The following is a 14021-nucleotide window of genomic DNA, read 5'->3' as shown; positions in this document are numbered from 1 at the left end:
GCTGCTACGCGCCGTTCCGTCGGTCCCGTTCGTGGGATTATTCTCTACCCACGCCAAAACTTTTATGAGCATGCGCGAGCTGACATCGCGACTGGACGTCAGCTGCTGCCACCGATCTCCATCTCCACGCTGCGTGACGCTGCGCACTGCGACCACGAAAAGAAATCCGGATACATTATATAATTTTACGCGATTATTAGCGTTATAACACAAAAAACGGTAAGTCGAACATTTTCGAACTTGAGACTGCAAAAGTCTACGAGCACGCGACATCACCATTTTATTTTTATATGATTTGTAAAAACCGCTGACTGTAATAAATCGTCGCACGATTGTTCGTCCGTGTGTTGTTTCTTTCCTTCGAGAACAATTGCCGCGAGTGGCACGAATCGCATTATTCGAAGAGATTTCTTTTTTTTTTACACTTTGCGGAAATCGTATATGAGCTCTACTTTTACGCGTAACTTCAATATATATAACGAGAGGCAATTCTTTTACTCAATTTTTGTAGGTTATCGATGTGTTTCGTGCTCGAACACCTTGCTGTTAAATGTAAATTAATTAATTACAATTGATCTGTTACAGATATTCATAATGTCGTCAGGCGAGCCAGTTCGGCACATGAAATATCCGTATACCTTCGCTGCAAAGATTGCACAGTTCCCATATAAATATTACTACAAGCACAGCTGGTTCTTCAGATACTACTTAGTAGGCGTACTTGCGTCGGTACCATTATTTTACAAACTTCAAAAATTATGTGAGTCTCATAGTCTTTATCTTGGCGCTCGTTTGATTTTGATAAATGTATATCGTCTGTTACTTTTATTTTCAGCCTACTCGCCTGAAAATGTGGCCAAGTGGGATAAGACCCATCGCGAGATGTTCGAGGGTCATCACTAAAATAAAATAAATATTAGAATTGTATATTAAAATATATGTAGAAGAAAAAGAACTTGTAATCATTTGTCTCTTTAATTAAAAGAAATCAATTCTTAATCACACATTGAGGTAATCTGTGGAGAGATAAAAAAAGGATTAAGAAGTTAAAAAAAAATCTATTTGTTATTAAAATGATTATATAAATTATACATGACTAAAAAAATGCGTTTTGTTATGCAATACAATTTGTACCATAATTAGCATAAATCTAACTTGAATCGAAAATAAACTAAAAGGGAAAACAAAATAAGTACTAACACTATTGGCAAAACAGAAATTTACAAAGGCGTTATAAAATTAAAAAACTTCTCGATTGACAAGTTACAGAACACGCAGTACAAAAGTATCCAATTTTATTGTCCGACTCTACAAATACGAGTTCTTATTAATGATTTTATAACCTATATATATTTTTTGGTTTTTTTTTCTTTTTCTTTGAAGCTGTGCTCATATTTCATGATTAAAGCTTGCATACAGACGATTTAAAAAAAAAGCAAAATTTTTATCATTTATCATGTATATAATTAACAATTCTTATTAACTACGACAATGTGTCATATATAAATTGTCGTTTTATGTGATTAAAGTAATAAATAATTAAACGATGCAGTACTATATCGAGCATCTGTCCTGTATACATTTATGAAGAACATAATGCTATTCTTAATATGATTAAAGCGAATAACATTAATTGGTTGTATTGTAGGACAATCTACGAGTGCACAATATATCTAAGTTTATGTGCGGCTATGTATATGCATTACTGCAAATAATACTGCGTACCGTCTTTATTACAAGCCTCGACTATAGAAAAAACAAATTTTTAAAAAAATATATTTGCATTGGTAATTTTGCAGAATAAATTCTCGTAGTTGTACTATGCTGTAAATTGTCACTGTAATTTTATATTATTTTGTTTTGAAAGAATGAAGGTGTACAATTTACATATATCTTGAGCTACGTACAGATCTTTCGACCGCTCAATATTTGGTATACAAGTTCGTATATACGTATATTGAATCCAAAATATATAAAATATGAGCGGCTTTAGATTTTAATTTTGTGAGTATGCATTGTAATGAAATATATATATATATATGTATCTAATTTTTATTCTTCTATCTTTTCTTCTATGTTACGTTTTCGTCATTTTCGCTTTCTGACGCACCGTTTTCTTCAATGTCACTGCTGTCCAATCTTGGCCTCTTGATTTTCGGTTCTTCTTCGAAAGGAATTTTATTGAAATTCAAGCCTAGTTCTTTGCAGCGTTTTTCAAAGAACTTGCCTAATTGGATACCTGCACTGTACACGTAACTATTTTTAACAAGACATAGCCTGACTTCTTGTATTCACGTTTTTAAATTGGTTCGGAGGCCAAAGATTCTTTACATCCATAACAGCGAAGTTTATTAATTGTGCTAAAAGTTACGTACGAATTAACAAACTCACGATTTTTATAGAAAAAAAATTCGAAAAATTACATACTTCTATTAAACAATTATAAAATTATTAATTAAGTTTAACTACATATGTAAAAATTATATTTTTGTATGATGATAATTTGTTATTTTACGAAATATTATAGTACGTTTGATAAATTAATGATATTTGCCGATTTAATATGAATCATTTAACAATTATATTATTTAAACGTAAAATAAAAAAATAGTAAAGATATCGAGTTATTATTTTGTCATTGATAATTATATGATGTTAATTAAAATGACTGTATATGTATAATTGTTAATAATTAAAAAAATTCTAAATTAATATATGTTAATAAATTTGTTATGTGACATGAACCTCCATTGTAATCTCTGGCATCCGAACTTACGTGAAATACATTATAATAACGATGATACTTACTTATATACGGAACTATGTTCTCTGTTGTACAATGAACAATTTTCAAAGACCAGTTGGCAATCACTAAAAAATTTATTTAGTGTTTCGTAGTCGCCGTTACTAAGTTTGGTCTTGATAGTTCCAAAATCCATTGGGTGAGAGATGATATCGTGATAATCTGGAACTTCTTCCTTTTTAACGGGTGCCATAAATGGCCATGATTCTTTATGATGCTTGATATCAGTCAATAATTCTTGCAATTTAGACACAGATTTCCTAATCGAATTCTTGTCACCTTCAATTTCGGCGGCCCTTTTCGTCGCACGTCGTGTTTGTCTTGGTTCAGTGTCCTCGGATGCACTGCTATCTGTATTAAAAAAAAAAAAATTTATATTAGCACATATAATACTTTGTTATTTTAATTCAAAGTGACTTATAAAGTCAATACTAAAAATAAAAATTATATTATTTGACTTGTACAAGGTTAGCAATGGTTCACGAATTTTATTATCAAGATGATAAGATGTATCAAGCATTTATTACATGACAAGGATGTAATACTATATTAGGGTCTGTCCAGAAAAAGTTCCATTTTACTCATTGTCGGAAGATTTTTATACATGTGCGTTTATATTCGTTATACCATATTTTATTCGATTTTATAGATTTTAATACGAAAGTTATTCTAAAAGATTTGTACACTACAATAATAATAAAAAATAAAAGATAAGAAATTTTCTTTGCCCAAATATAATATAAATAATAATACAGAAATGTTTAATGTTTAATTAAAATATGAAGAATATTTTATAGCAAATATATTATGTTCGATATAAAATATTCATTTACTTTCAAACCTATAAAAATTATTCACATATTAATATAATGAACAGACCCTCGATGATGAATATACTCCTCTAACGTGCGGTGCTTTCCAAAAGAAAAAAATATTGGCCATGGTGATGCTATGCACATATATGTATATACACAGTACAAAAAAAAAGGGATACAATACAGACCGTCCCAGTCTGTAGATTCTGTAGTGAGGAGGCTCTTGGCAAAGCCATGGATGCGAGAGCGTGCTGCTGCTGCGCACAGCCTCTCCTTGTCTCTTTCCCTTTCACGCCCCCTCACTATTAACATAATTAATACTAAAAAATTTATTTATGTCTTCATAAAAAAAAACGTGTCTATACCTCTACTTTTGGTTCGTACTAATTGCGGACTCTTTTTTTTTTCTTCAGTTATTAAAAGAAAAAAAAATTAAACGTAATAATTAAAAAAAAGGACCGAGACATTTACGTCCGTATATTTCTGTTATATCTTTATTACCTTTCGTTGAGTTTCTCTTTTTATCCTCCTTGCATTTAGTACAAGACCATCTTCCTCTAGGAGCTCTCATTAATGACGGTTCTACACATTTCAGGTGATAACGATTGGGACATGTGTCGCAAGCGATTAGCTTTCCACCACTTCTACATGACGCACACAAGTTCTCTAATCGCGTACTTCTAATATAACGGGAAAAAATATTAAACGACATCGATCATAATAATCAAAACGTATTTTAATATTACGCCGAAATACTTACATGTCTTCCTCACTTTCCTCGTCGTCTTCGTCATCTTCGTTGTCCTCGTTGTCGCTTTGTAGTAAGCGCCTAGCGCGATTGTGTCGTGTCTCCTTAGTCAATATTGTGTCCTCCTCGATCTCATCAAAATCGAATCTTTTCTGCTTTTGAGTTTTTTCTTTAGGTTTTATTTCCGGCGGTCTGCATGCCGTACAAAACCAATCTCCTGATGGTACAATCTGTACATGAAAAATAATATAAGAAATAACGTAAGTATATAAAAAAAAAAAAAATTAAATCGATTATTGTTCTGAAAATAATATAATAAATTAATTACAGTAAGTTTTGGTTTCAAACAATACAGGTGAGTTCCTCTATTGCATCCGTCGCAAAGCAACATTTTCTCTGCATCCCTACGTCTTCGACATATACGACACTGTGCGTGTAATGCGCTTTTGCCCCACGCGACACTATTATCCAAAGTACTTAAATGAACGAATAATTGAGACCAGTTCGTAGACGCTATTAATGATTGTTCCCATCTCTCTCGTATTTCCTCGCTCGACCATTTTTTATCCTTTTGATCAGGTCCCAATGGCCGTTGTAAGTATCTCTGGTCAATAGCCTGTGATAACTGCAAAATAGCACAAGCTAGCTGTTTGATAGCCGCCTGTTGCCTTTGGTCGGGCACCATTTCATCATCACTAGGTGAGCCTAAGTATATTCCTGGATCTTTATAAGTTTTTATGTTAATACTTCCAACTTCTGAGTCGGGAGTACCGGGCCTGCTATGTTTAGATTCGTTTTTTATCTTATCTATCAAAGCATTAGGAGGCGTATCTATTATGTCTATTTCACTGCCGGCACATATCAACTTATCACACTGTTTATCATAACTTCTCTGGTTGATCGCATTTCTCCAAATGGTACGATCGATAATTTTAAGGCATCCCAAACAACCCGCTTTGATTTTATCTTCAAATTCCAAAATATGATCTCTCAAAGTAAGTTCCATTACATCGTCAATCGGCATATCGGAAGGAAAATTCAAGTTTGCATTTTCGTATTTGCTTTTTTTAACTGTCTTATTAACTTGCCCTTTACTGGAGTCTGAAAACTATGTACGAATATTTATTAATTTTTTATTCTTTAACTGTATAATACTTGTATAGATGTATACTTTAATATAAGCTAAATAATATACTTACAACTGCAGGATTTAATCTATGTTTCGGACATTCATCGATAACGAAGAGCAAATTATCTATTTCTTGTGTAAGATTATTTCTAAGCTCACTCTCTCTGATACCCCTTGTACTTAAACTGTCTATTAACGCTTGAATGTCTTCTTTATTCCCGTAAAAGCTCCACTTTATCGGCGATCTCTTGCAATGAACAGGGCAATCTTTATCTCCTGTACACAAAATCAAACTTTTTTTAATGTTAATGAGTTCTTGTTTAAATTCCTTTCGTGGACTTGTTTCTTTTCGGGATGATTTGACACCATTTTTATCCAAGGATAAAAGCTTTTTAGGCGCCTTCTTCGATCTTTTAAAACTATTTTCTTTGTCACTAAATTCGTCTTCGAATTTATTTTTTAGATATGTATAAGCTGCTTCTTTATCTTGCAATTCTGGATGATGTGGAGTACCTTCAGGAAGACAGTTTCCAGGCCAACGTTCATCGTTTTCGACAAATAATCCTACAACAAAAAAGGTCAATTAAGAAAAATTAATAAAATAATTTTTAATCGCCAGCATTTTTATAATAAATTAAAAAATTGAACTAAAAATAAAAAAAGTGAATAATATAACATTTTATATTTTAAAAATCTAAATTAATATAATGACAGATCAATAAAAAAAAATTTATATTTATTACGACAAGTTTTGTACCTGGTATAGATATAAATCTCCAATATCTGCGATGCGCTCTATCCGCACCTAAATAAATCATCATTTTGTCATCCTTTGACGCTTGTTGCAACTCTTTTAATTTATTTTCATATTCTTCTTTTTTCTTTTCTTCTTCGTAACTACCACGTGTTATTTTTTTCGGTTTTGGTTGTTCTTCTTCCTCAATTTTTCCTTCTTTTTCACGTTCTCGCATTTTTTCTTTCTCTTCTTTCTCTTTTTTTTGTTCAGCAATTAAAAATAACTTTAATTCTCTTTTTGCTTGATGCAATTTATCGTATCGCTCCTCAATTGCATCGCGTATCGATGCAAATGCAAGCAATTGATTAATCAGACATGTGACAATTTTTATTTTCTCGTCTACATCAAACTCGCAGACATTACGGTGGCCCAACAATCGCAAAAGATAACCTTCATTTTGTCTTAAAAGAAGCGCTGGTTCATCAAAATTTGTATAACCACCTAAAATAATTTCTTTTTTTTAGAAAGTATATTAAAATTAAATGAGAATGTGTGTATACCTTTTTGAGAATATCGCCATTTTGAAGCAGCTTCGCTTATGCGTCCTCCTGAGCTTAATAAATGTAATCTCAAAATCTCGCTCAAGGTTACGTTATCCAATACCAATTCTGATAATTTATTTCCCTGATAAGTTGAACACCATCTAGAAGCCAACGTGGCAAGTTTAATGGCTTTTGTCATCGATGATGCGTCTTCATAAGCGCTAATGTCATCTAACAAAGTGGATGCTTGTGCATCAATTTCATTATCTTCTCCAGCTTGATATTTAAATATATTTGATAACAATAATTGTAACAAATCACTCCAAGGACCGGATGCTTCTTTAACCAGCAATGCCTTTTCCAATAATTCAAAATTAAAACCTCCCGGAAAATACACAGATACATCTAATTCTTCGTTGAAAAAATCGAGAAATTCCGATATCATAACAAAATCTCCAAATTTCTCGTTTGGTATGTCACATTTAATAACAGTAGCTTCAGGTATATAATTAAGATCTTCACATTCGAGATCTTCTCTTGGTTTATTCCACCGTTTCATATATGCAGCTAAAGCCGCTAACTTTTGTCTTCTCTCTTTTTTACGCTCACTTTTTAGAGCTCTTTCTTCTTTACGTTTTGCTTTCTCCTCCAAAGCTTTTGCTTTAAGCTCTTCTTTAAATTTACCATTTAACCTATCAATAAAACATTTAAAAAATATTAAAAAATATATTAAAAAATATTACAATATTAAAATATTAAAAAATATTACAATATTAAAATATTAAAAAATATTAAATATATTTTAATTAAATTATAATAAATAGCTTTTTTACTTTGGTTTTCGGTATTTCTTCACACCAGTATCGTTCATTTTTTTCAAGGGATCCGCTTTCTCGAGTGCTTTTTGTTTCGATACATTTGAGGTGAGAAATTTATCCATTGATTCTTGCTTCTGCTTAACAGATTTTTTTACGCGTACGGTAAAATCTGGGAGTGTTCCAGCAAATATGGTATCAAAACGTACTTTGCTAATACCATATTTTTCTAAAACGCTTTCCTGTATAATAATTAAATAAAATTAAAAAACATTAAAATATAAAAATGTTTTTAAACTTTGTATTAAGAATACTGTATTAACCTTTACAACCCATATACCGGTTTCATTTTGTTCACAGAGTTGACGAAGAAATATTCTGTTTCGATCTCTGCTGTAATGTTGCTTTCGCCTTCTAACTTGTGATGCTTCTACTATCATAATCTCACTGACATCAGAATCTCCAGAATCTAATTGTTCTACCTCATAACGAAACAATTTAGCAGGTGGATGATAATAATGTTCCTGCAAACTTCTGGAACAACAGCACGAAATTAGAATACATTAAATAAAAAAAAATTAAATAAAAAAAAATTAAATAAAAAAAAATTAAATAAAAAAAAATTAAATAAATAAAAAATTAAATAAAAAATTAAATAAAAAAAAATTAAATAAAAAAAAATTAAATAAAAAATTAAATAAAAAATTAAATAAAAAAAATGTAAAATATTACATTTTATTTAATTACCTGCCATTTTCACTCATATATACTTTAACTTGCTGATCTGTAGGTACAATAACTTGAAGAACATGACAATTGCACCAAGCATCCTCAGTAAAACTAGCCTCTACCATTTCTCCCACAAAATATCGATCTCTAGCAAACTGGTAAACATCTTCAGCCATTTCAATAAGAGAAGATCTATTTGTTTTACTAGCAAGATAGAGTATGGGAATTCTCAGCTGAGAAAAGATATGGAATAACATTTTACAAAGACATACATATTAATATTAATTCAGCAAGGGTTCTATAAAATTATACAATACCTCCACTGGAAATTCTTTCAAGCTTCTCTTGGCATTCTCTTCACATCGCAAAGCTTCTTCAAAAGTCATGTTAGTCTTACCAGTAATACTGCACGACCATATAAGAGAATTGCATAAGATGATCCGTTCACAATATTCACTGTAATAAAATTGTTGCATAGAATTACATAGAATAATTTCATCCTTTAATATATATTGTACATATGTGTGCACGGGGCGATATCGAGCTCGTCGGAATTTAAATAAAATCCACTGAATTTACGCCGAGTCCGCTGTTGTAACCTCGCGTTCTCGCGAGCTGCCACTCACTTGTAGTTCTTGAATATCTCGTTGGTAACCTCGCAGTGGTAGACCTCGTCGTCGTCCCTAAAATCCGAGGAGACGTGAAGCCGTTGAAACGGCTGCTTGCGTAGCAGCGGCATTTCGACAGCTACGATTCGCTTCTTCTTCTTTGATTCTCTTTCCTACGCGAGGTTCGACGCTGCGGACGTCGAACGCTCCCTCGGTCTCTCTTACCGTTCCTCTCTCTCCCTCTCTCGCTTGCTCCTTCGAACGCGACGCACGCCAAGTGGCACGGGACGACGTACGTTCGCGCCAGCACCCGGGGGCCTCCTACGTCAGGCCGCGAGGTTCGTCGACGCCGATCGGCAGTCCGGTGTCGCGTAATGTGACCGCGCGGCGAATCTCCCGCGCCGCAGCAATCTCATAACAAAGATAACGCAACGATTCCGCCCGACAGCGTCCGACGCAGCGACCGCCCGTCGTTCAACGCACACGATACAACACGACGCGGTAAAACTCTCTCCGCACACCTGGCTAACAGCCGTACGTGCGGATAGTACGGCCGGAAGCCAACGGCGAGTGGCGGTGCGCTGACCGCCGTTGCCAACCTGACGTTTCGCGCGCGGATACGCCAACCGGGAGGGGAGAGAAGTAGGATCTGGATATGTGCTTATTACAATCAGTTCATATTTCCAGTTATCTGTTTTTATCTTCGTAGATTATATACCATTGATCTTGTTATACCTTTCGTCTCGTATCTTATTCACTTTCGAAGAACCTGAAAGAAAGATTAGAATTAATTTATATAATTAAAGTGTCTTCACGCGTGGCATTTGACAAATTTAAATTCTTTTTTTTTAGTTTTAAAAATTCCCAATGCGTCAATATCGCCAACGGCAAATTGAGGATATAATATCTAATTAATAAATATTCTAATTATTTCAGGTTACGTCGCAACGTTTTTTCGTTGAGAAAAATTTTACTAAAAAAATAACTACATACGTATTCGATGTTATTAGCTTTATCGGTTGTATGGAACTGGGCTCAATTATGTGTAAGTTAAATAAAAAAATCCATTTTAATATTTTTTTTATTCAAGCTGAAACTTTGTTACCGTATTCTGATATACCCTGAAATCACAGGAAACGCCGCGTCCACCTACTTGCTTTGCTACTTCCGCTTGATGTTAGCAACACTATCCACATGGTCTTTGCGTCGTCGAACGAAGATTCTTGTGTGTTGAGTGTATTATTCGACCTGGCGCAGATTAAATAAATATTACTGAACTTTTTAATGATTAAAAATGGTAAGTCTTCTTAATCACACGAGGACAATAAATTCTCGAACTGCAATTCGTAATTTTCTTTACAGTAATCGATACAAAATTGTATTGCATACTGTATAGTTTTATTAGTTAATTGTATTTTTAAACTCTATTTCGGGATAATAATTTTTCCAAGCGTATTAGACTGTACGTTATACTATAATTGCTTGCACATTTTTTAAATTATTACTGCGCGATCAATTATTTATGATTTTCGAGGTTAACTGTTTTTTTAGCTTAAGTGTGCTGAGCTGTGTATGTACTTTGGGAGTAAAATAATAATACGACAATAAAAGTAATGATAATAACCGACTAACAGGACATAAAGTTACTGTAGATTTGAGAAATAATTATTAAATATTGAGAATTAATTGAGAAATTTGAAAAATAATTATTAAATATACAATATAAAAAAATTGCAATATAGTTTATACAAAATATATTAATACTTACAATTAATTGTAATGCTAATTAAAAACTTTATTTTACAGACAAAACTTTTTATTCTGTTTGAACATGCAGCTGGGTATGCTACATTTCGTGTTAAAGAGTTTGAGGAGATTGGAATGTTGTTACCTCAGGTGGAAGAATCTGTAACAGATCTAGCACGTTTTCGCAGTATTGTTAGCCTTGTTGGTTTCTCACCTTTTAAAACAGCATTGTCTGCTCTGGAAAATATCAACAGTATTTCTGAGGGAATTGTTACAGAAGACTTGAAGATTTTTCTAGACTCAACCTTTGGTGGATTAAGTAAACAGGATGTTGTTCTTGGAGTAGCAGATCCTAAGCTTGGTGCAAATATTACAGAGACCTTGAACATAAAATGTGACCATATCAATGCTGTTCCTGAAATTATAAGAGGAATAAGATTACATTTTCATAATCTGGTGAAAGGGTTTACCTTTGAAAATTCTATAATTGCACAGTTAGGTCTTGGACACAGCTACTCAAGAGCAAAAGTTAAATTCAATGTGAACAGAGTTGATAATATGATTATTCAGAGTATAGCTTTACTGGATCAACTAGACAAAGATATCAACACATTTAGTATGCGCGTGCGGTATGTATAGTACTAAATACAAATTAAATTTACGAAAATAATGTAAGACATAACACTGACTTCTTATTTCGATTTTAGAGAATGGTACAGTTATCACTATCCTGAACTCAACAAAATAGTTCCAGAGAATTATACATATGCAAAAGTAGCACAAGCAATAAAAAATCGTAAGGAACTAACGGACGAAAAGTTAGCAATATTGGAAGAAATTGTTATGGACAACGCGAGAGCTCAGGCCATCGTCAATGCGGCCAAGTCATCTATGGGAATGGACATAAGTCCAGTGGATTTAATGAACGTTGAAATCTTTGCTGGACGAGTTATCGCATTAGTCGAGTACAGAAAGAAGATGGCTGAATATTTAACGTCAAAAATGGCAGGAGTAGCACCTAATTTAGCTACTTTAATTGGAGATCAAGTCGGCGCCCGATTAATAGCACACGCCGGATCGCTTACTAATTTAGCGAAGGCACCAGCGTCTACCGTTCAAATATTAGGGGCAGAGAAAGCTCTGTTCAGAGCTTTAAAAAGCCGCGGAAAATCGAATACTCCAAAATACGGATTATTATTTCACTCTACATTTATTGGTCGCGCGGGTACTAAAAATAAGGGTAGAATTGCGAGGTACTTGGCAAATAAATGCTCTATTGCCTCTAGAATAGATTGTTTCACAGAGCAACCAACAAAAATATTTGGTGAAAAGTTACGGCAACAAGTAGAGGACAGACTAGATTTTTTCACAACTGGTAAGGAGCCAAAGAAAAATTTGGATGTGATGAGAGAAGCTCTGGAAGAAACCGCGCACATGTTAGCTGCTCAGAAAAAAGAAGAGAAGAAAAAGAAACAAGATAAAAAGAGAAAACGCGATAGTGTCGAAAATGGGCAAGAAAATGGACACGTCGAAAACGGTGAAGTAAATACCTCATTGCGGAAAAAGGAGAAAAAGAAAAAAGCTAAAAAAGTCTGCGAATGAAAATATCGCCTTCTCTGCATATGTATGTATGAATGTTTTAAAAGAATGGAATCGAAAATACACTTCTGCGAACTAAGAATGTTCAGAATTATTCTTACAAATTATTACTCGACAAATAATTGTTTTTTTTTTATCAATATATAGTTATACTTACATCTATTATTTATAAGATGATAAATTCTGTATTGCTCCCTTAAATTTGCAAAGTATATACGTGTACAGACGTGTACAGTGTTTTTTTTCAGGTGATACAAAAATATAAATTGTACAATTAAACATATAAAAATAAATTTAATAAATAACATTTTTCGACCTACTGAGAAATTATTGCAACGCATTCAATGTTTGATTGGCGTTTTTTAAACTATAATTTCTTATTAAGAGGATCATCGTAACAAACCGTTCACAAGTTATTAAATGCTGAAAAGGATATTCTCAACCAAACGAGATAGGAATGAAAAGAGAGGTAATATAAAATTAAATAACACATGATTTCATGTGTTAACACCAGCACCAATTAGCATTTAATAACGATAAGTTTGTATATAGATAAAGTATATAGATATAAATATCTAAATAATTATACAATCAAATTATTGGTTTTAACGAAGTCTCAGAGTCTCAAAAAATTAACCGAGCTATTTAAATATCGGATCACTATAAATACTATAAGCAACGCATCATCTTGCCGTAATTAACATTGGAGAATTAATAATCGTTGGTGGTCAAATATAAAGTGTATGTAAAATTGTACATTTTACATATAGAATTATCTGTATTTTATACGCACGATTAATATTGATATGTATAATTATAATCCATGTATGAGTTTTAAATACTTATCATATACATATAACCGAATATTGATAAAAAATATATTAAGTTTCTGTAAATTTTTTTCTGAATTTTAATTTGACAAATTAATATTTTATAAGATAAAAGTTTAAAGAAATTAATTTAATATACTCGTATAGATATTATTAACAATATTATCGCGCGTAAATAACAATAGAATGAAATGTAAGTTTTTAAACGGAAAATAATTTGTTATGGGAAATGGAAAATATTGAATTTGCTATTTAAAAAACCACAAAAGGTGCAATCTTGTGATGTGTGTTAACGTTATGTTTTACAAAGGGTTTTATAACATTAACTGTACATGTACCTTCTGTAATAACGCTTAATAATCGGCTGATGATTCTTCATGCGTTGAATTGACTAAGATGACTTTTCTCTTTTTTATATTTGTACAATATATTTTAATATTTGAAAAATATATCTTCCTGCTTATGGTTGTTAAACACCTTGCCTCATATAAAATGCTCAAATAATGGAAAATGTAAAAGACCATTTGCCTTTCACATAATTCAGTCTCTGGTACTCGCATAAAGGTTCCTCTCTAGCGTATAATTTTTTTTTTTTTTTGAGTCAACTTTACAGGGCAGAGCTGAACAATGGACTACTCGACGTAATACTTTTTTTTCTATATAATTACAGAATGGCTTCTATTACATCAATTGCTTTCGAGATCCGCAATTTCGTAATATTAATATTACACTGTATATGCTTATAGAAATAAATAATAAAAACCATTCCTATAACATGTAATATCTAGCTTTGCCACTGAGCTTGAAATAATTTCAGCTTGTAAACTCTTGCTTGCATATTGCTATTGGAAATCGAAAGATAAATGTATTTATTTTGCTAATATATATGTATACAAAGTATTTCGTAAAATAAAAAGTTTG

The 14021-nt window shown here is 32.4% G+C and overlaps 3 protein-coding genes across 8 annotated transcripts; 2 read left to right on the top strand and 1 right to left on the bottom strand.

The window, feature by feature from the left end:
* Positions 1-68: 68 nt before the first annotated feature.
* Positions 69-962, top strand: Roh (reduction of Rh1). Of its 2 annotated transcripts, none has more exons than XM_070659049.1 (3): positions 69-219; positions 586-760; positions 836-962. In XM_070659049.1, exons 2-3 carry the CDS (start codon positions 595-597, stop codon positions 901-903), a joined length of 234 nt encoding a protein of 77 aa, XP_070515150.1. In that variant the 5' UTR covers positions 69-219; positions 586-594; the 3' UTR covers positions 904-962. The 2 variants fall into 2 exon arrangements, with proteins under 2 accessions (XP_070515150.1, XP_070515148.1); XM_070659047.1 differs by lacking the exon at positions 69-219 and adding an exon at positions 300-507.
* A 1076-nt stretch (positions 963-2038) lies between these two features.
* Positions 2039-9441, bottom strand: Acf (ATP-dependent chromatin assembly factor large subunit). Of its 5 annotated transcripts, none has more exons than XM_070659023.1 (14): positions 8944-9441; positions 8635-8773; positions 8336-8550; positions 7912-8119; positions 7607-7830; positions 6792-7465; positions 6253-6732; positions 5566-6059; positions 4695-5474; positions 4379-4596; positions 4120-4298; positions 3807-3920; positions 2809-3154; positions 2039-2256 (listed from the first exon to the last, which is right to left on the bottom strand). In XM_070659023.1, exons 1-14 carry the CDS (start codon positions 9054-9056, stop codon positions 2073-2075), a joined length of 4368 nt encoding a protein of 1455 aa, XP_070515124.1. In that variant the 5' UTR covers positions 9057-9441; the 3' UTR covers positions 2039-2072. The 5 variants fall into 5 exon arrangements, with proteins under 5 accessions (XP_070515124.1, XP_070515127.1, XP_070515123.1 ...); XM_070659026.1 differs by having other exon boundaries at positions 2039-2244; XM_070659022.1 differs by having other exon boundaries at positions 7912-8122; positions 8944-9440.
* Positions 9442-9865: 424 nt separating this feature from the next.
* On the top strand, positions 9866-12577 carry Nop56 (Nop56 ribonucleoprotein). The gene is made up of 4 exons (XM_070659039.1): positions 9866-9970; positions 10059-10222; positions 10732-11300; positions 11379-12577. Exons 2-4 carry the CDS (start codon positions 10220-10222, stop codon positions 12271-12273), a joined length of 1467 nt encoding a protein of 488 aa, XP_070515140.1. The 5' UTR covers positions 9866-9970; positions 10059-10219; the 3' UTR covers positions 12274-12577.
* The last annotated feature ends 1444 nt before the right edge of the window (positions 12578-14021 follow it).

Source organism: Cardiocondyla obscurior, linkage group LG07 (genome assembly GCF_019399895.1).
Source record: "Cardiocondyla obscurior isolate alpha-2009 linkage group LG07, Cobs3.1, whole genome shotgun sequence".
NCBI lineage: Eukaryota > Metazoa > Arthropoda > Insecta > Hymenoptera > Formicidae > Cardiocondyla > Cardiocondyla obscurior.
This window is presented reverse-complemented; position numbering and strand designations above follow the sequence as displayed.

Bases quoted from the DNA above. Each gene is read 5' to 3' on its own strand.
- Roh (XM_070659047.1), top strand. From the start codon at position 442: ATGAGCTCTACTTTTACGCGTAACTTCAATATATATAACGAGAGGCAA. The intron at 508-585 runs GTAGGTTATCGA...GATCTGTTACAG, and splicing joins AATTCTTTTACTCAATTTTT to ATATTCATAATGTCGTCAGG. The intron at 761-835 runs GTGAGTCTCATA...TTTTATTTTCAG, and splicing joins TTACAAACTTCAAAAATTAT to CCTACTCGCCTGAAAATGTG.
- Acf (XM_070659022.1), bottom strand. From the start codon at position 9,056: ATGCCGCTGCTACGCAAGCAGCCGTTTCAACGGCTTCACGTCTCCTCG. The intron at 8,774-8,943 runs GTGAGTGGCAGC...ATTTTATTACAG, and splicing joins GAGATATTCAAGAACTACAA to TGAATATTGTGAACGGATCA. The intron at 4,597-4,694 runs GTAATTAATTTA...TTTCATGTACAG, and splicing joins GTTTGAAACCAAAACTTACT to ATTGTACCATCAGGAGATTG.
- Nop56 (XM_070659039.1), top strand. The intron at 11,301-11,378 runs GTATGTATAGTA...TTTCGATTTTAG, and splicing joins ACATTTAGTATGCGCGTGCG to AGAATGGTACAGTTATCACT.